The sequence below is a fragment of the Anabrus simplex genome, chromosome 8 (assembly GCF_040414725.1).
Source record: "Anabrus simplex isolate iqAnaSimp1 chromosome 8, ASM4041472v1, whole genome shotgun sequence".
Classification (NCBI taxonomy): Eukaryota; Metazoa; Arthropoda; class Insecta; order Orthoptera; family Tettigoniidae; genus Anabrus; species Anabrus simplex.
The window spans coordinates 233,507,683-233,528,427 of record NC_090272.1 but is presented as its reverse complement, the minus strand read 5'-3'; the positions used below and the strand labels follow the sequence as shown (position 1 = coordinate 233,528,427).

The window sequence follows — 20,745 nt, the reverse complement described above, 5'->3', positions numbered from 1 at the left end:
GTTTTTTTAGTTTTATCCCATTTTATAAGAGTCTCCATCAAAAGGTTTAATATTTTTAACACATAAAGAATACATATTTTCATTTTTTAGCACCTAAAAATCCTTTCCCTATTAATGATACACTATTAATATGTGCAAAATTAGACAGAGAAAAGTGTTACTTACATCTGCTGACACTTCTGAACAAGGGGCGTAAGTGCTGACCGTAGGTGTTGCATGATGAGTCCAGGATTATTACGAGAGAGATAATGAGCTGCTTCCAGTGCAACATCATGCAGCACAAAAGGACTAACAATACTGTTGACAGCACAAACGCAAAACTGGTGCAAATACTGCGTTCCTGTAAGAAGATATAAACTTAATTTTCTTCACAATTCTGAAAAATTACATTTTAATTCCTCTTTTCAAACTTCCTACATGCAAACAATAATGAAGATTTATTCTCTCAATATATGAACTCACCCAATTTCTTCGACACCCTTAGAAGCCATTTGACATCTTCTCCGTAGGGTGGATTGCGGGCATATTTTGCCTGAGGGCGGTCGTCGTGTACCCTGCGGGCCAAGGTTTCCAATGCCAACATACCCACACGATATGCAGCAAGCAGGTACCTCAACTGTGCCTGAGTGTATTGCTGTCGATGAACCTGAATAACAAAGTTAATAAATGGTTAGGTAGAAACAAAATTCAACATACTCAAGAATGAGAGTGCATTATTTTAACCACCTTCAAATTTATCTTGAGTTTCTGCTGTCAATACACTGAGAACTGAGAAAAGAAAACCTACGAAAACATTCTGCAGATGTTAGGCCATTAAGACGTTATGGCTTGTATTTTAGTGCATGTTGCAAAATAAATAAATAAATAAATAAATAGATCACTACAAAATCTAGGCATGTTGCTCCAGTCACCCCCAATTTTCTAATACCAAATACTTTTTAATGAAACTGTGGTTATGTATATTTTCTAAATGACATACAAGGAGGCAGCAGGTTTAGCAAGCCACTATTGAGGAGGCTTTGCACAGTCATAAATTTGACATAGGTTTATGGATATGAAATGGGGCTAACTTACTGCCAGAAGGACAACTGATCTGATAAAATCCTTAGTAGGATCAACTGCACAGACCACAAGATACTCTGTTCTGTACCACAGAAAGCGGCAGTCAGCCAATAAGCAAAGAGCATACAAGACTTGAAGTACATAAGTACATAAGTTACTTTTGTTTCTCCAACTTCGTCTCATGAGGTAATAAATATTTGGAGTGAAAAGCACAAATAAGAAGCAAAAAAAAAAGTAGAGTTTAGGAACATGATGACAAGCAGTTCCCAATGATTAATTAATTTAACTTGTTGTGAAATTTGTTTTTTCGTCATGTGTCTAGTGGTCATGATCGTTAGTGTCAAGTCTAATCGGTCCAACAACTGTGGTTAGCTGGTTCGAGTTCTGTTGGTGGAAAAAAAATGTCACCATCAGAATGTTGGCTGTCAGGGTAGGAGAGGTGGTGCTATACAATTTCTAATTGCTACATTGCGTGTCAGAAGCCTGAATTGATTTCCAAACCTCTCTGCAGTGTTCACATGGAGTGAAGGCATATGATGGTTCGTCCGTTGGATGGAGAACGTTAAGCCCTTGGTGTTATTTGACAGGAGTAGGCTATGTGCGCACGTGCGCCTCTCTCTCTCTCTCTCTCTCTCTCTCAAGCATATAATGCCCCAATTAATTTCTATCTTTCGGTTCAGGTCCTGTGACTTAATGGTGTTCATAACTGGGTTCATCCATTGTAATTTAGGTATTCCTCTACTCCTCTACCTATCTTTCCTTTCATTTGCAGTTACATAATTTCCTTTGGCCACAGTATCTGGACAGTAGAATTCTGCTTCTGTTGCTAGACAGCAGCACAATCAAATCAGAATGCTGAAATTGGCAGGCAGGCCACTTAGATGGCACCACTTCAGAAAGTTTGCTTCTCGGTAGGTGACACTATACAGATTATTTTGGCCACTTAGAACCACAGTTAACAATTGACTCATCCAGTTTCAAAACCCGTTATGTCCATGCGAGTAGAATGAATTTCTATTAACCACAAAAAACTGTAACTTCTTTTATAAAGTGGTAAAATATTATGTTCAACTAAGAAATCTTTAAAAAAATTCACTTTTGAAAGTCATTTATTGGACATAACACGTTTTGCAGCAGTATTTATAATGATGTGTGCATTTTATGATAAAGAATTACAAAACTGTAAATCAGAAGAGTATCCATTGATATTTAGATTCTCCTCTTCAGATTCTACGTTTGTACCACTAAATATGCGGGTGTAACGAGAGCCATGAATGCCCATGTAGGCATGGAAAGGAAGGGTATGAGAACGTGCTTGGATGATTAAAGGCCTTATTTTTTGGGGAAATAAAACTGCTGATTTAGGTGTTAATAATTACACTATTTCGGTACGTATTTAGTGAAATAAATTGCCATACTGATCGATGTTTCTTGTGAAATCTTGCTTATAGTATGGGGTAAATCTAACTAATTCTGTGGTAAGCGTTTTTAAAATGAACTTGTATAATGTATACTTGTTATTAAATGTTAAAAAAAAATATATATATATATATACAAAATGTTGTTGAACAAAGGAGAATCAAATTAGACAAGGCCTACCATGGCTGCAGAAAACTGTATGCCTCAAAGCATTTATCAAAGAATGTAAAACTGAGACACTATAATGCAGTAGTCAGACCATCAGTCCTCTATGCAGCAGAATGCCTATCCCTAACTAAAAAAACCCCACTGAGAGCCCTGGAAGTGCAAGAACGGAAATTCCTGAGAAGAATAATAGGGCCAAGGATCCTACCAGATGGAAGGCGATGGTACAAACCCAACAATGAGCTCTACCAGCATCAAGAAAACCTCATAGATGCCATCAGGAGAAAACGTCTGACTTTCTATGGACACCTATACAGAATGGATCCTAATAGATTATCCCATAAGATCTTCAAGGTTGCTAACAAAGGCAAAGCTACTGGATTCCCCTGGACCAAACAAGTGGACAAAGATCTTGCAGAGCTTAATATTAATCAAGCCGCCATTACTGACAGAAATGCATACCGTTTAATGGTCAAAACTAAACCTTTCCTAACATCCCTTACATCAGCTAGCCACAAAGGAGCCGGGAATTGGTCAGAGGAGCGCAGGAAAGAATTCAGCGAGAAAATGAAGGAATACTGGGCCAACAGGAAGGCTCAAGAGGCCACTAAGAACACAATCCAGTAGGCTAAAAGGGGCAGACGAAGACAAAAACACAGCTAGAACACAAGCACCGTGGTCCACAGATGGCCTAAACGCAAAGAGAGAGAAAATGTTGTAGAAATAAATATATACATCACAGATACATCGAAATGAAGTTAGGTGATCTGCCCTGTAATATGAATTTATACATAGCCTACATTTTTTTACATGTTGAATTACTTTCCTCTAAAGTATAAACTAACCATGGTTTCAACATTATCAGCAGGCAGAGTTGGGCGATGGCCAAAAAATATCTTTGTGTAAGCAAAGAAGCTCCTCTTGCTGTCCACATTAGACGTCGGAAACCACAATGCTTGCGAACACTGGGATGCAAATTCACTGTGGCCTTCTATCAAACCTCCTAAAACTTCACTAACAATGCCTTCTTTCTTCTCCTCTACCAGATGTGCTTTCACTGCATTTTGCAAAGCCACATAGCCCTGGAAGATGTTCATGGATATGCTGGTGCTCCCCAGCGAGGGATGAAAAGCTCAGACGGTTAAGGTGCTGGTTTTCTGAGCCCAAGTTGTCAGAATCAATCCTGGCTCAGTCCAGTGGTATTTGAAGATGGTCAAATACATTAGCCTCGTGTCACCAGTTTTACTGGCACGTAAAAGAACTCCTGCGAGACAACATTCCATCATCTCGGCGTCTCCAAAAATCGTAACAGTAGTTAGTGGGACGTAAAAACAATAACATTATTACTACTCAACTAGGCAATTTATTTAGAATAGGCCTACTAATACAGTCACATTTTAACAATGAAGACAGTATTATTTATCTTTCCTTTTATATTCATCCACTTCCTCATGCCAGGATTAACCAATTTTGCAAGAGGAATGTTGGCTTACATGAATGCTTTTGTTGTGTCTACTACAAATTGCTCTCTATCTCTTTTTAACTTCCTTGCGATGTGCGAAGTATCGGCGATTGTTATTTGCTGCTTAGAATTATGTTCATTTGCTTCATTCTTCTTCTTTGTGTGTGTTTCTGATTCTCTGCAGTGTTTATAGCACATATCTTTTCGTTTCCACGTAATACAAACATTACAGTATTTACACATTAGAATCTTTCTTGCAGCACCGAATACATACTTTTACTGTGCACTACAGCGCCATTTGCTGTGATCGATAACAGATATAGATTTTTATCGCTTGCCTTAGGGATTATAATACCAATATTGTTGGTCTGTTATTGGGCATTATAAATTTTCCAGCTAACTCATTCCTGGTTGCCAGCGTTTAGCCCCAGTGTGCTAAGTTGGGCTCATCAGTTGGCAAATAGCACACCCACCAAGACGCATGGCTAGTGCATACCGTAGAGGCCACTGCATAGGCTAATTGGAGCCACCGGCAGTGCCAATGCACTATGAGAGACTGTCTCATTGTCATAAATTGATGCCTGCCTGTTGATCAGATGATATAGATGTTGATTCCCATAGGAAACAATATTGGTATTATAAATTTACTCATTCAGAAAAAATATTTCAGGTTCCCTATGGGAATCTACATCTACATAATGCCTTCGGGATCGTGGAACTGAATACAGATACTTTCGACACACAGTGCGCATCATGTGTATACAGCGCTATCAAGCAATTGAGAAGGAAACTACAATAGTCAAATTGTCAGAAGAAGAGATGAGCTTAACCGATATTTCAGAATATTGGTGACAGGCGTATCTGTGACACAAAAATATCTGTGACTTTTATCTTTTTGTCACGGTCACTCTTTTGTCGCGGGCAGCCAATATGGAAATACTTCTAGTTGATATGATGAAAAAGTCTGGTAGTATTTTTCGGATGATTAGGGACATCAGAAGTGGGAAACATAATATTCACATTTATAATTTGAAGTTTGAATAATGCTACGTGAAAAGGTTGTTAACATGATGTGCAATAAATTAACAAGCGGAATGTGATTACCCATTTCGTGTCTCTGGATACCAATTATTTACAGTACTTAATGTAGTTTTAAAAATAACATGACTAAAAATAATAAATTTATGAACTTAATACAAAGATTCCTCCCATACATAAGACTATGTCCACCTCAAATAACTCGTGAACGGTTAAAGATATTGACATTTTGTTTTCACTTTCAGTAATGGTACCACAGGGCTAATAATGTGTCATGACGTTAATATTTTCTGGGATCACTGTACTAACTTCGCTTTTTTTAAACGGTACCACACTATTTTGTACACAGCCTTAAATCTACAAACATTACATATTATTTTGAAAATCGGACAAGTACTTCTGGAAATAATATTATGTATTCAAACATACCTCATTTGCCAGCTGAGGACTACCGGTAATCTGTTTGATTCCCGCTACGTATGAAACATGAGCTAGGTATTGGCATATAGAGTTGCTAGACAGGTATTCTTTCTACTGTGCTCGTTAACACACTATGGTAAAATGTATGATGTAGCACCTTTAATATTGCCATAGGTAACTGGTAAATGAGAAACGGATACAGACCTTAAGCTACAGCAGACAACATAGCTCGGTGAGCGTGATCCAAGTATACAACTATTTATTTATTCATGTCAGAAGCACAATATAGATTACAGATTGCAGTATCTGATATATCAGTGACAGAAAAATATCAGCAACAAAGTAACACGCTGTCATTTATTGACCATCTCTAGTCAGAAGCATTTAAATGTTTATTGGAGAGCTTTTCCGATACTATTTCGCATTTTTTCACGAAGTTGGGTACAGGATTAAAAAGGGATCATTTTGGGATGAACTCTTTATGGATTTCATCGCTTTTTGGATAGCATACAGTCCACATGTGAATATGGAGCATGTAGCTGGTAGTGCATACTTCATTGTGTGATCAGGGTGGACAACAGCACAGCTCTTCAACCCCTTTCCCCCCTGCCCCCTTAATGGGATTTTCTGAAAACCGAAAAATACATGTTCCTTTATTTTTAAAGGAGGTTCCAAATACCAATTTTTAAGTCTGTAAACTTTTATTTTTAATATGAATGTATCCCCAAAATTTCATTTCTTTATGTCCAGTAGTTTTTGCTCGGCGGTCGGTCGGTCAGTCAGTCAGTCAGTCAGTACAAGTTATTTTATATATACAGATTTTGGAGGAGCTTATACAGCATCAATCATTGAGACTTTAGGAAGCGAGTGGTTTGAATATATGCAGTCTGGTGTGCTTTCATCTGGCAGCATGAGTGATGTAAATGGAAGTACCGGTACTTCTACTAACGTGCAAAAACTTCCTGAAAAAAAAAAAAAGAAAAAAAAAAGAGTCTAACTGTTGCGTGTGTAGTACCAAATCAAAAAGGCATAGATCAAGAACAGTGTGTGGCAAAGGCCTGCATCCAGATTGTGGTCCAAAACATAAGTGCAATATGATCACATGAAATTTATCATAAAATTCTGACGGAGGATTTTGTAATAAATTAAGCTGTTTACATTCTTCATTTTATTATGGATATTAACTGATTTTGTATGTTCTTGTTATCTTCTGAACTGTTCTGTAGTAACAAATAGTGCTACTAGGCACAGTTCTCTCACATGATCACTATTACTCTTCTAAATTCATAAAATATACAATCGTTGACAGGTTACACTGTTGGTGTCTTTCTCTCTACATGTTCCATGTTTTTGGAAATTAATACATAAATTGGAAAGTAGGCCTACTTTAACAACATGATCCCAGATAAGAGTTGAGATTAATTATCTACACTTGGTCACTATGGATTTAGTGAACAATGTGCTAATTCATTTCAAATTATGTTTTTCCCTTTTTTTTTTTAATTACAAAATACAGTAGAACCCCATTTATCCTAAATAAAGGGGGCGGAGCCACTTCGGTTGACGCGTTTTTCTGATAACAGATGGTAAATATTTCATCATCATCATCTTCCTTCCAAGTATTGGGCCATGTGACCCGTTACGGTCTTGCATTTTACTTTTTGCAAGACTTGAAAGCAATCAAATGTCCTTCCGACGGGTTGCTAGCCTAAAGGAAGTAAGACCATTGGTGGAGCTGCCACCTCTCAGCTAATGGACTAGCTGAAATCACAGCATTTCCTCCATAATGGATGTAACGGTTATACCGCCGTGACTCTGTCAACAGGGCTGGGAACAGGTTTTTTCATCTCAGGAAGGTGAGGTTGGCCTTTGGGCAGGAGAGGTTATGTCATAATCATCATCAACATCCTTCCAAGTACTGGGCCATGTGGCCTGTTACGGTCTTGCATTTTCTTTCCATCGCTTCATTGGACGTCCTATAGATCTCTGTCCTCTTGGTTGATAGCGTAGGATCTCCTTTGGTAGTCTTCCAGATTCCATCCTTTGAACATGACGTTTCCAGTTTTCTTGGTAATCATAGATGTAATTGATTACTGATTTCACATTCAGTCCCTTAAGCACATCTTCATTTCTTATACGATCCCATTTCGTATAGCCTGCTGTTCTGCGCATGAATGTCATTTCACGTGCTGTAATTCTGGAAATGTCTTGAGTTCTTATTGTCCATGCCTCACTGCCGTAGCAAAGCGTTGGTCTGGCTAAAGTGTTATAAACACGTAAGCGAGTGTGTTTTTGGACAAGAGATGGCTTCATGATATGATTTATGATTCCTGTTGTTCTGGTAAATTTGGTTATTTTTGCAGAGATATCAATTTCCCCTTGGTAAGATAAATTGTATCCCAGATAATTGAATTCGTTCACTCTTTCCAAAATTTTATTATCTAAACAGATTTTACTCGGGATAGGGTCCTTCCCCTTAAAGGCCATTATTTTGCTCTTTTGTGGTGAAATGATCATGTCGAATTTTGAAGAGACTTTCTGGAGATTAAATACTGACCACTGAAGATCATCTTCTGGCAAAGAGTATGGCATCTAGATGTGTGAGATATCTGCTGACTGGGATTGATCCATGCCTTTCATGCCTCCATTCCTGTATTATGTTGTTCATATAGATTATGAACAACAAAGGAGAAAGTCCACAACCTTGTCTCACACCTCTGCTGATCGGTTTCCATTCAGTCTGATGATTACCTAACTTTATTGCAATAAGGTTGTCACTGTACATGTTGTGTATGTTATCTATTAACTGTTGTGGGACATTATCTTCTGCTAAGATATTAAGAAGTCTGTTCCTATTAACTAGGTCAAAGGCTTTCTTAAAATCAACAAATGCTATGTGAGTTTCCAAGTTAAATTCCCTGCGTTTTTCGACTAAGATTTTCAAGGTAAAGTAAGCATCAGCACATGAGCGTCCCTTTCGAAATCTATGTTGTTCATTTCCAATCACATTTTCATAATACCTGAATAATTTTTCTCTGACAATATTTGAGTAAATTTTGTAACCTGAGTTGAGTATACTTATCCCTCTGTAATTTCCACAATCTTTCACACTGCCCTTCTTATGAAGAGGAATAACTATAGCTTTTTGCCAATTCTCTGGTGGTCTGTTGCCATTCCAAATTAAATTGATGAATTTGAGAAATCTTTGCTTGAAGATGTCACTGGAATACTTGAATAATTCTGCATTTATTGAATCTTCTCCAGATGCTTTTCCATTTCTAAGTTTTTTTTAGTATTAGCTCCAGTTCTTCGAGTGTAATGGTTTCTGAAGACTTGTTAGGAGATGTTGGCAGAAGAAATGGCTCAATATTTGAACCTCTCCAAAGGTTCCAAAAATAAATGAGCCACTCCGTTAGAGGTATTGCATTAATGCGTATGTCTTCTTTTACATCATTATTTAGTTTCTTGAGTATTTTATAGGTCTGTGGTTGTGGTCTTGTTATATCAGTCTCCAGTTGTGAAACAAAGTTTTCCCAACTCTTTCTGTGCTTTTTCCGCACTTCCCTTTTTGCTATTGCTCTCTTGTGGTGATACTCTATTTTATCTTCTAATTTGCCAGTTGACAAAAAAATTTTATAAGCATTTCTTTTGTCTGAAATAACCTTTTCAATCTCTTCATCCCAGATTCTTAAACCCTTTTTCCTCTGCCATTTTTTCTTAACTACCAAACTCTCAAAAGCAGACTGCTTTAAAATTGAACACAAATTAGACCACTCCATTTCCACATTGTCACTAACTGGTGTCATCTGTGTAAGTTCGTTAAGTCTGTTCTGGTACAGCCATTTTATACTGGGGTCTCTTAATAGGTTAACCTTGTAAGAAGTTTTAATTTCTTGTCGAAATAAAAATGCATAAACTCTGTTAAGCAAAGGTGCATACTGTATATTAACATTAATGTCACTCATTGTATAAAATCAGTGATTTTTTCTGAATTTTCTTGGTGCAGCGCTGGTGTGCAGCTATGTCGCGCCGCCGTTTAATCAACAATACATCAGCTGGTGTTGATTCGTGGCTTTGTCAACAAAGCGCAAAGCAATCTGAAATAGTGAAACCATTTATTTTGCAATGGGGTAAGAAAAGCAATGGAACTACAGTATAAAACCGCAAGGTCAGTGGAATGACCTTGGGTGAAAGAAAAATATGAATGGAGAAGGGTCGCTGGACTTCCCTGTTTCCTAATAGAAGCTGCAGTGTAGTCTGAGCAGTAAACAAGATGAAACTCCCGCAACTGAAGCAACATTAACCACAGTCTACACAATCTTCATGACGAATAATAATAATAATAATAATAATAATAATAATAATAATAATAATAATAATAATAATAATAATAATAATAATAATAATAATAATAATTCCTGCTTGTTCAAGAAAAAATGTATCATGAAATGAATTATATGGTAAGAAAAACTGTTTTGTTTTGTTTTGTGCTACATGTGCATTCTGGTATAAGTCATGATATAAAAAATAGGATTTGCCTAGCAGCTCTCAGCACATATAGCAAGAGAATTACTAATACCAACGGCTAAGAACGGGAGGGTAAAAACAAAATATTGAAATACAATTTTGCCAGAGCATTTCGGTTAAGCGGGGTTCTACTGTAATTATATCTTGCACACATTATTCCATATTCCTTGGAGTATATCAAGCTCGCATGCCAAAATTAACCGATCTTTTAAACTGAGACGGTTATGCAAAATCCATTGAAACATGCTTGGCATTCTATGCATATGATGACCTATTATGGGTCGGCATCCAAAGGGTTAACTGCCAAGACTAACAGTTTGCCATCTTTTTTTAATCTACGTTGCACTGACACTGATAGGCCTTACGGCGACGGTGGGACAGTAAAGGGTTATCTCTATCTAATATCAGACGCATTTTGAACTATAGTGTTCTTTCAACAGGTATATATCGTTTACCTATTTTTATTGTGTATCTTTCTTGTTATATCTTTGTCAGACTGAACATGCGCCAAAACGCATTTTGAAATATTTTTCTGGAAAACTGTTTGTGTTTACATGAAATTTTTAGTTGGAAAATAAATTTGAAATACACTTCCTGTGCTCCATTTCTTAATAGGACTAACCATTTAGCTCCTCCGACTAGCGTCACATCATCAGAGATATCAGCCGTAATGAGTAAGGAGTTGTGTACCTGTTGCTGAGGACGTGCTGCCTGTGACTGCATGGCTGATACAGACGGCACATTTGGCACTTGTTGTGCAGATACCATATTCGGAGGAGGTAACCCCTGCTGGGGTGGAGGCTGCTGCTGCTGTGGGACAGGAGCCATCACAGCAATTTGCCCCTGTGCTACCACAGATGGAGTCACCTAATGGACAGGGACAACAAACAGGTGTTATTAGAAACTTGAAAATCCCATTGAATTTATGCTACATGATACTGACATAAACTATAACTCTGAAGTTTCTCAGTCTGACAAAACTAATGTAGAAGAAACATAATTAGAAAATACCTGGAAAAATATAATTTAATAAAAACACTTCTTTTACAATTCTGTTTTACATTACACCCACACAGACAGATCTTATGGCAACGATGGCATAGGAAAGGCCTTGGAGTGGGAAGGAAGCGGCCGTGGCCTTAATTAAGGTACAGCCCCAGCATTTGCCTGGTGTGAAAACGGGCAACCACGGAAAGCCATCTTCAGGGCTGCCAACAGTGGGGCTCGAACCCACTATCTCCCGGATGCAAAAATTGAATTAAAACAGAAGGACACTTTTTTTTTTTTTTTTTTCAATAATATTCTGTTCCATTATCCTCTGGTGGTGCCACTGGCTTTGCAAACCTGTACTTTTAGTTCATTATCAATATTATTATAATTTTTCTATTTTAAATTGTTTTGCATATGGTTTAGGGGAAGTTTAATGAGCATTAGTGAATTAATAAACTAATTAAATGGAGTTTGTTTTGTTGTGCTTTACCGATATGCAACCTAATTTAGTACAGTGAATAGTGTGGATTCTTTCAAAAAAAAAAAAAAAAAAAAAGAAAGAGAGAGCGAGAGAGAGAGAGAGAAAATCACTGAGGTTATTATTCTGGTTGGTTTTCCTTTTTCTTTTTGGTGACGTGTATTTCTATTACCTCCTTTATATTTAGTGATTTTCTGTAATTATCAATGTGTAATATTTTAAGATCACTGCTGATGTCTCTGAAGGCTCACAGAAGGCTGAGTGTCTGTGGTCGCTAACTGCACTTTTGCATTCTTTGTACCTGGTGTGGAAATGGCATTGTATTTTACTTCATCCAACTGATCGTACACTAACGAAGAAAAAAGAAAAAGAAAAATATACAATCAGTACAAATAAACAAAACTTTGATATACAGTATATGTTAATTTTTGAGAGCTAAGTGTTCAATAGAATAAAAAGCAAGGTTACAAACAAATTTGAATAATTCTGTCTGAAGTTTCGAATGGTCTGGCAATTTACTAAACAAAAGCACTTCTGCATAACTCGAACTTAACTCAAACAGCTTAGTTCTGTGCAGTTTTATGTACAGACTGTGTCCATTTCTAGTCTTATACCTATGTACATCTGAGTATATGGTGAATTACTTTCTCTTTCATATATACAAATGCTTGGAAGATACTGGACCTTATCACCTTATGGTTCAATGTAAGGGTTAGGTAATAGTAAAATAGAAAAGAGTTTAAAATATTTCTTGCAGCTTGTCCTTCTGCTAACACCAACCATTCCTCTAATTATTTTCTTTTGCAATTTAAAGATGACTTCTCTACCTCGTGAGCCCTCCCAGTATATAATACCACAGGCTAGCAGAGGATGGACATATGCAAAATACATTATTCAACAAGCTTTAAGATTAAAAACTATTTTTCAAAGACATTATCATGAAATAAATTCTACCAAGTTTTTTCCCTATAAACTTTATATGATTCATCTATCCACAAGCCAAGAAACTTTGTTGATGCTAAGTATTCAACTAGGATCTCTCCAAATGATACTTACTTATTAAATTAGTTGTTCCATACAACCGACCACGATGTATTTACAACGACAGCTAACCTCCAACTGAGCCCGCGAGTCAACACAGCACCATCATGTGGCGTCACATAGTTAGCACAAATTTTGCCTTATTTCATAAAAACTACGTTTTAGATTTTCAATTTCTTTTGGCAACAGACAGCCTCCTCTTTTATCTGTCAACTGAGACATTAAACATAATTGCAAGTTAAATTCTCTCGGCAATATACGCATTCCACCCAAACCCTAAAAGCATCTTAAAGTTTTCTTTGCATGAACCCGTTGTCGAGAAACGTAAGTGCACATTAAAAATAACAACCCTAAAACTGACCCTTGTGGAACACCATGGTCTTTATTTCTGGTACACGAATAAACATTCCTAATTTCATTTTTGCTCAAATCAGAACATGATATCTCAACAATCTGTTTCCTATCCCCTAGAAATGACTTCAGCCAGTTATATGCCATTCCCCGACTCCATACTGCACCATCCCGTCCTTGCGAGGCCTAGCTCAGCGGAGACGCTGCGTGGTGCGTCCAAAACAAAGGGGTCTAAAAGGTATGTCTAACTAAAATCTCATACAATACAATATCATACCATACTGGTTATTTTTTTGCTATTTGCTTTACGTCGCAGTGACACAGATAGGTCTTATGGCGACGATGGGACAGGAAAGGCCTAGGAATGGGAAGGAAGCAGCATTGGCCTTAATTAAGGTACAGCCCCAGCATTTGCCTGGTGTGAAAATTGGAAACCACGTAAAATCATCTTCAGGGCTGCTGGCAGTGGGGTTCGAATCCATTATCTCCTGGATGCGAGCTCACAGCTGCGCCCCCTTGAATGCGCGGCCAACTTGCCCAGTCATACAATACTGGGACAGGGGATGGTGCATATAATGGTTCCCCACGTTGGGCGCCATTATATGCATACAGGGTCTCCGCTGAGCTAGGCTAAGCAGGACAGGGTATGTTGCATATAATGGCTCAATCTACTTCGAAAATATAAACAGGAATTGTCCTAATCATGGATCTGTGGGATATTGCTCTGTGACTTATGTGCGGGATTGAATTCAAATGATTCCAGACCTGGATATTTTGCGTTAGAGGACACCCTGACGTTCGATAGTTCCCCGATTTAAAATCTCTTGCTCTGTCTTTTGCATGCTGTTTGCTGACCCTCTCTTCTACTCGCATACCCAAGCCATCGACGGGGGTTTACACCTGTAAAATTACGGCATCCTGCCTTGGTTCATGTGAGGAAAAAGCCCCACACCTTGCTTGCTATGGGTTCGACACGTTTATGCTCATGGTCACCCAGCGTTCTTAAGCTCGTTCCTTAGCGCTAAATTAAAAATGTTTCACAGTGTTAAATCAATTCAATTGGACCGTGATACGATATGGTTCAAAACATATATAACTTTTCTAAAAACAAGCTGTGGTCAACAATATAGAAAGCTTTCATTTAATCTAAGAGAATACTTAAGCATGCTGTCTTCCCATCTAAGGTCTTGTACACCAGTTCATTAAAGTTAATGAAGGCTGTGGTAGTAGATTTATTTTTACGAAAGCCATTTTGGCAAGTTGCTTATATATTATGTTTCTCTAAGATAGTAGCCTATTGTACATTGAATTGCAATTTATTTGCCGATTAGAATTTAGTTCTTGGCATTTCAGTTTGTATATTCCTGATTTGAAAAAAAAAGTCTTATTTAGATTGCATATACTGATTTGCTTTTGTAATGTGTTGCTTCTTCTGAATACTATTTTAAAAACCTTGCTTTTTGAATATAGCATTTTTTTTTTTTTTTTTTTTTTTTTTTTTTTTTGCAAGTTGTTTTATGCCGCACCGACACAGATAGGTCTTATGGCGACGATGGGAGAGGGAAGGGCTAGGACTGGGAAGTAAGCAGCCATGGCCTTAATTAAGGTACAGCCCCAGCATTTGCCTGGTGTGAAAATGGGAAACCACAGAAAACCATCTTGAGGGCTGCTGACAGTGAGGTTCGAACCCACTATCTCCTGAATACTGGATACTGGCCGCACTTAAACAACTGCAGCTATCGAGCTCGGTAATATAGCCCTCCACTTCATGGATATCAGCAAAGATCTTAAAATATTAAATTTAGAATATAATAGAAAATCATTAAATACAGCCGGGCTGAGTGGCTCAGACGGTTAAGGCGCTGGCCTTCTAACCCCAACTTGGCAGGTTCGATCCTGGCTCAGTCCGGTGGTATTTGAAGGTGCTCAAATACGACAGCCCCGTGTCGGTAGATTTACTGGCACGTAAAAGAACTCCTGCGGGACTAAATTCCGGCACCTCGGCGTCTCCGAAGACCATAAAAGTAGTTAGTGGGACGTAAAACAAATAACATTATTATTATTATCATTAAATACAAAGGGGCCAATAGAAATACACATAGTGAAAAAAGCAACCAGAATAACCTCAATGATCACACACACCTAAAAGATTCCCTACTATTCACTGTACTGAATTAAGTCACATATTAGGAAACATTGCTAAGTCCATTCAATTATATAATTTATTAATTCACTAATACTGATTAAACACCCCCTAAAATAATAATAATAATAATAATAATAATAATAATAATAATAATAATAATAATAATAATAATAATAATAAAACACTACAAGTTGAGTTTTGCAAAAGCTGATGATGTCACTGGAGCATGGCAAAACAGAAAGTTACATGTAAACGAGCCAGGGACGATGAGTTGCAGTCCTAGCTTTACCAATAAGGAGGGAGGAAGGACAGGAGGGGTATGTCCTAAGTTCAAACCTCTCAACAATTAAGACGACGTACACAAAATTTTAACGTACGTTATTATACTTGTTCATAATATTCATCCATTCTTAAAGTAAAATAGTGTTAACTGACAGAATCTAATGATCTTACAAGAACAATAAGTCATTCTGTTTTTAATTTAATGATATCTTTTTCAAGCATTTTCTAATTATATTTATAAAATCTGGAAAAATCTCAAATGATTCATAACCCACCCTCCTATCTAACCCTCCATAAACTATCAAAGTAGTTAATAGGACGTGCAACCAGTAACATTATTATCTCTTATCTAACCAGAACAAAATGTTATAATGAATGTGGCATCTTCCTGTTATTATATGAAGAACACTGATAAGAAAAATATAAATTGGGATCAAGATATCAGGACAAATATATGCAGAAGATAATATTCTGAATAGTGCAGGATTTCCTCACTTATCTTTCAACAGTAACCAGCTGAGCATGCCAGCAACTCTCAATTTATGTAGATGACATTATTTGTTTTCTACCGACGCACATACATCAGTCCAGTGTTTTTTCAAAGCCCTTTGGCTGTCTCTCTGTTAGCTTGTCCTTTCTCATCATGCACTTATACTAAAAGGAAGATAATTACTAAACTATACATGCAAATTACAATGACCAACAAAACATTGGATAGTTTCATTTTTTGTTATATTTATTTACCTGAAACCTTGTGTTTTATTGGTTACACTACACATTGGACTGGCTGCCGTGTGCACATTATTCTCACCTTCAAAGATCAGTGGAAGTTCCTCTCACAATATTTTTCAAAAAGTTGCAAATTTCAGCATTTTCACTAAATAGAATACAATACTTGACTTATTTCATAATTTGCAACTGAACGTTCCCTTGCTTTCACTGACCATCTTCCTCACACTAGCAATGTGAATTTACATCCCCGGCAACGATGACCGACTCCATGTCCCGCAGTGTGCTAGCCACATCATCTTACAGAGTGGGTGTCAACATTTCAATGCTGGTCATTTTGCCCAAGCAAATCCATAGGTGCCAAAGGAACTGAGCTCTGTGCAATGTGCTGGCCAGCTGAAGGTTTGTATCCCGATGTTGTGAAGGAATCCGACACACAAGTGACTTAGAAGCATGCATTTTCATGCATCAGGCTGAAGTTTTCACCAACAAATGGGGCAAAGGGGCTAACACTTTCTCAATGTATCAGTGAGCATACAGAACACCTCCATCAATTATGGCAAGCTCCAACCACCCTAAACCATAACGGAGCTACCTCCAAATTGTGCCTCAAAGCTGATACCACCCTAAACCATAACGAAGCTACCTCCAAATTGTGCCTCAAAGCTGATACCACCCCAAACCATAACAGAGCTACCTTCAAATGGCGTCCTCTCAGAGATACTGCAGGATGAATATCGCTCCCCAGTCCTTCACAATGCTCTCCTCCTACCATCAGGTGACCAGAGACAAATCGCAACTCATCTGTTAAAAACAACTGACCACTGGTCTAGAGTCCAGTTTTAATATTGACGTGCAAATTCCAATTGTGCTGCTTGGCGTTTGGGAGTAAGCAGTACAGAAGTAATGGATCTTCTTGACCTCATATTGGCCTCCAGACTTACAGCAATATTTCTTAATTCCTCAAGATGATTTTTAGCCAGGACTTTGATAGTGTAGCAAGACCAGAAGGCCATGGTACCTGTCATTTCTGGCAGTTGTAGACCTTCAACAGCCTGAACCACATCATCTCTGAGAGGTAACGAACTCATGGAATCGTCTTAAGAGCAAGCTGGGTACTGCCAAATGCCCCTATTACTTTGGCTGGATAATGAATGTTTTGTCCATCCTCAATTAACACAAATCTCTTGCAGCAGCTTCTTAGCTAAGAACTACCTTTACACAATAATTAATGTGAAAGAAAAACTGAAGAAATATTGTTACTTGTGACGAAAATTATACCAAATCCTATAAATAATTCATCAACAGCATGCGCTCTGGTATTGAAGGTTTTCTTACCTGGGGATGCAATGAAATCAGCACCTAATACTTAGGGTTGAAAAGCAGCTCGTGGAGTGACATTTATGATTACATGCTCTGTTAACACCTTCTCAATGTATCAGTGTGCATACAGAACACCTCCAACAATACATGTTTCTTAGCTATTAAAACCTTCCCACATGGAAGCCATCTCATTATGTTGGTGTTTATTTGTTTCTGATTCACCTTTTACTGAGTGATCCACTTTTCTTGCCAGTCAAGTCTACATACCGTGAAGGGTATTGGAAAGGCGACTTGATACTTTAAAGGGTGTTATTATAAGATTACTGAGGTGAGTAAACAATTTATAATTAATTACAAGCTTAGTCTCAAAATATGGTCTATAATTTTAAGGTTGATTTTTTTCTCTGAACTATAACATGAAAATTATTTTTGAGGACTACCTTTTTACAGGTAAATATTAACGGCCAGGGACTTTTTTGTAGATCATTTTATGTTCAACAATTCTTCCACATACAATTACTGGTTTACGCACCATCATCATCATCATCATCATCATCATCATCATCATCATCATCATCTTCCTTCCAAGTATTGGGCCATGTGACCCGTTACGGTCTTGCATTTTACTTTTTGCAAGACTTGAAAGCAATCAATCCTTCCGACGGGTTGCTAGCCTGAAGGAAGTGGTTTACGCACCATAAGCCAAGAAAATGCTCAGATGGGTGTTTTACCTTTTACTCCCTTCATAAAATCACCACTGATTGGCACGCTTTTGTTGCAGAATAATGTTTCAAATACACAATCCTTCCCTAACGTTATCTACACAATGCTGAAAACCCCATGAAAACCTCTTCGATGATTCTCAAGATTAGCCCGTACAATCGCAGAAAGACATCTATCTACTAGGAGCTTTATTTTATAATATATACAGATATCCTAGGAGCCAGAAAATTTCAACTTTTGGGCATAATCCCTGAAACACTAGAAAAATTAAATAGATCTTGATTATGAACACGTACCTGTAGAGTTGTGCCTTGCTGCATGGCTGCTGCTGTAACAGGGTATAAATGGTGATGTGGAGGAGGGCCTCCACCAGCACTGGCTACCACTGCTGTAGGCCTCATGCCAACAGCAGCTGATGTGGTAGGAGCAAGGGTCACTGCAGTACCATAATACTGCATGGGAGGCAAACCTGCAGAGCCTGGATTAGGAGGCATGCTCGCATAGGCCGGCTGCTGGTTGGCTGCGTGAGGTGGATACTGGAATGCAGGAGGCGAGAGATACATCTGTAGATGATGATGAGGAGGAGGAAGGGCAACGGGACGTGCAAAGCCGTGAGGAGGGTGATGATGTGGGTGCGGATGAAAGCCCTGCACTGCTAAACTGTAGGGCGTAACAGTGTACGGCACGCTCATCGTAACTCCCAGAGGAGCAAGGGTCGTCACTGTAGGATGTGCAGGGTAAGCTGAAGGAGGTGCAGTCGTCACCACCACTGACTGAGGCGAAGAACTGCCTCCAATGTTGCCCTGCATTACAGCACCATTTGGTGCTCCCATTGAAGATGGAATCTGCTGAGATATCTCCATTGCTGCAGGAGATGGCTCAACTAGCGCAACCAAACCTCCATTTGGATCCAGGGGCAGAGTTTCATGTACAGCATCATTCTCAACAGGCAGTTCTCCTCCACCTGGGGAATGCTGCAACCAAAGAAAACATTACATAACGATATTATAACAGCTTACTTGCAACAGCATCTGACACCTGTGACTTCTCATGGGTGATATTAACAGTGATGAATCATGAGAGTTTGCTATAATAATAATAATAATAATAATAATAATAATAATAATAATAATAATAATAGTAGTACCGGGCGGTACACCTCCACGCCGCTAATTTAAAATGTGCGCCAGTTGAAACTCCTCTGCTGGAGGAAGTCTGAACCTTATTGACGGTATAAACTTTCAAGTTTCTCAGAAGATGTCACTACCTGGAAATTTTGGAGTTTTTGAACTGTGTCATTTTCGACGTATTTTTGTTTTGCTTGTAGTAAGAAGTATGAACTTTCTCTTCTAGAGGACACTACTGAAGATCAACAATAGTGCACCCTAGTGCGGAGAAATTTTTATTTCAAAAGTTTGTTTCTTGTTAAATTTCTTTCTGTTATTGTTTAAGTTGGCTGTATACCCCTCTCTTTCCCCTTGTTTTGTATTTAGCCAATCCCGAATTTCTTTTATTAATTTCTGACCAATCGGATGTATCTTCCCCCAACTTGAATATGTTGCTGTATCCTACCCAATAAAGTGCTTGTGGGAGGGTGTTTTCATTCCCCTAACGCCTCGAACCTTCCGCGAGAGTATATAAGCTGCTGATTTTAGGGTCTCCGGGCCACTTCTGTTCCATCTTTCAGTGTGTAAAGTACATAGCAGGGGGCGGGAAGCGCCTCTTTCTCCGGCAGCGGTCAACAACCAGGTAATGGCCGATTAATTACTTCTTTTCTTGCTTGCTCAGCAGTTTAACTCTCGGGGCGGGTCCGAAGTTTTTCCATTATGTAACCTTCCTTAAAATGTAAAGAAACTTGTATTTATTCTATCTTTTAAACTACATATTGGGATAGAGAGTGCTTAACCCTCTCGAGCTCCCACTCATATTGTTTTGAGGTGAACTTATTTTCTCAACCTATTCTTCTTTAACATTATGTAAATTTGTTTCCTTTCTAAAGTCACCTCCGTAGTATGGGATTAGCCCTTGCATCAGTGGCCTAGAGCCAAATTAGGTTTTGAAACAAATACATTAGGAGTGCAGATCGCCTCCTCTAAAATTGTTATTTTAGAGGTCATGTAATTACCCCCTTTTTTTTTTATCTAATAGACCTCAGTAGGTTGGGTATTTTACCCCTGTGTCTATGTCCAGAGAGGACAACTTGAAGGTGGAGTTTGGTGTGGCCTTTGAGAGGCTTAAAGTTGAGAGCGAGTGGCTCTTTTTCGAAAATTGAGTGTTGGATGCCTCATGGAGGCTTTTCGGTGTAATTTGGAGCAAGTGCTCCTGAGCATGAATGGGGTTTTCTGCCCCTCTGTTAATACTTATTTTGAAGTAAGGTTGGGCTGATTGCCCAAGCATTGTAAAGTCAGGGCGCGAAGCCCGAATCCTGTAAATATTCTAACTACCTTTGTGACTTGCTACTCTGTACCTGCCATGCTTGTTATTTCTTTATTTTAAAAAAGAAAATATAACCTTGTTAAATTTTAAATTAATTTTACTTTCGTAGCTTGAGACCTGTTCACCACCCCGCACCTTCTTTCACGCATAACT

General features: G+C 38.2%; 1 protein-coding gene across 3 annotated transcripts in view; it reads right to left on the bottom strand.

Moving 5' to 3' along the window:
- The window catches only part of Dora (Dorado), a 641,834-nt gene that overhangs the window by 34,571 nt on the left and 586,518 nt on the right, over positions 1-20,745 (bottom strand). For all 3 annotated transcript variants that reach the window (XM_067152778.2, XM_067152780.2, XM_067152779.2), the window contains 4 exons: positions 18,453-19,130; positions 10,784-10,960; positions 463-646; positions 166-340 (listed from right to left, as the gene is read on the bottom strand). In XM_067152778.2, the coding sequence (XP_067008879.2) occupies positions 166-340; positions 463-646; positions 10,784-10,960; positions 18,453-19,130 (1,214 nt within the window). The remainder of the gene's footprint in view (positions 1-165; positions 341-462; positions 647-10,783; positions 10,961-18,452; positions 19,131-20,745) is intronic.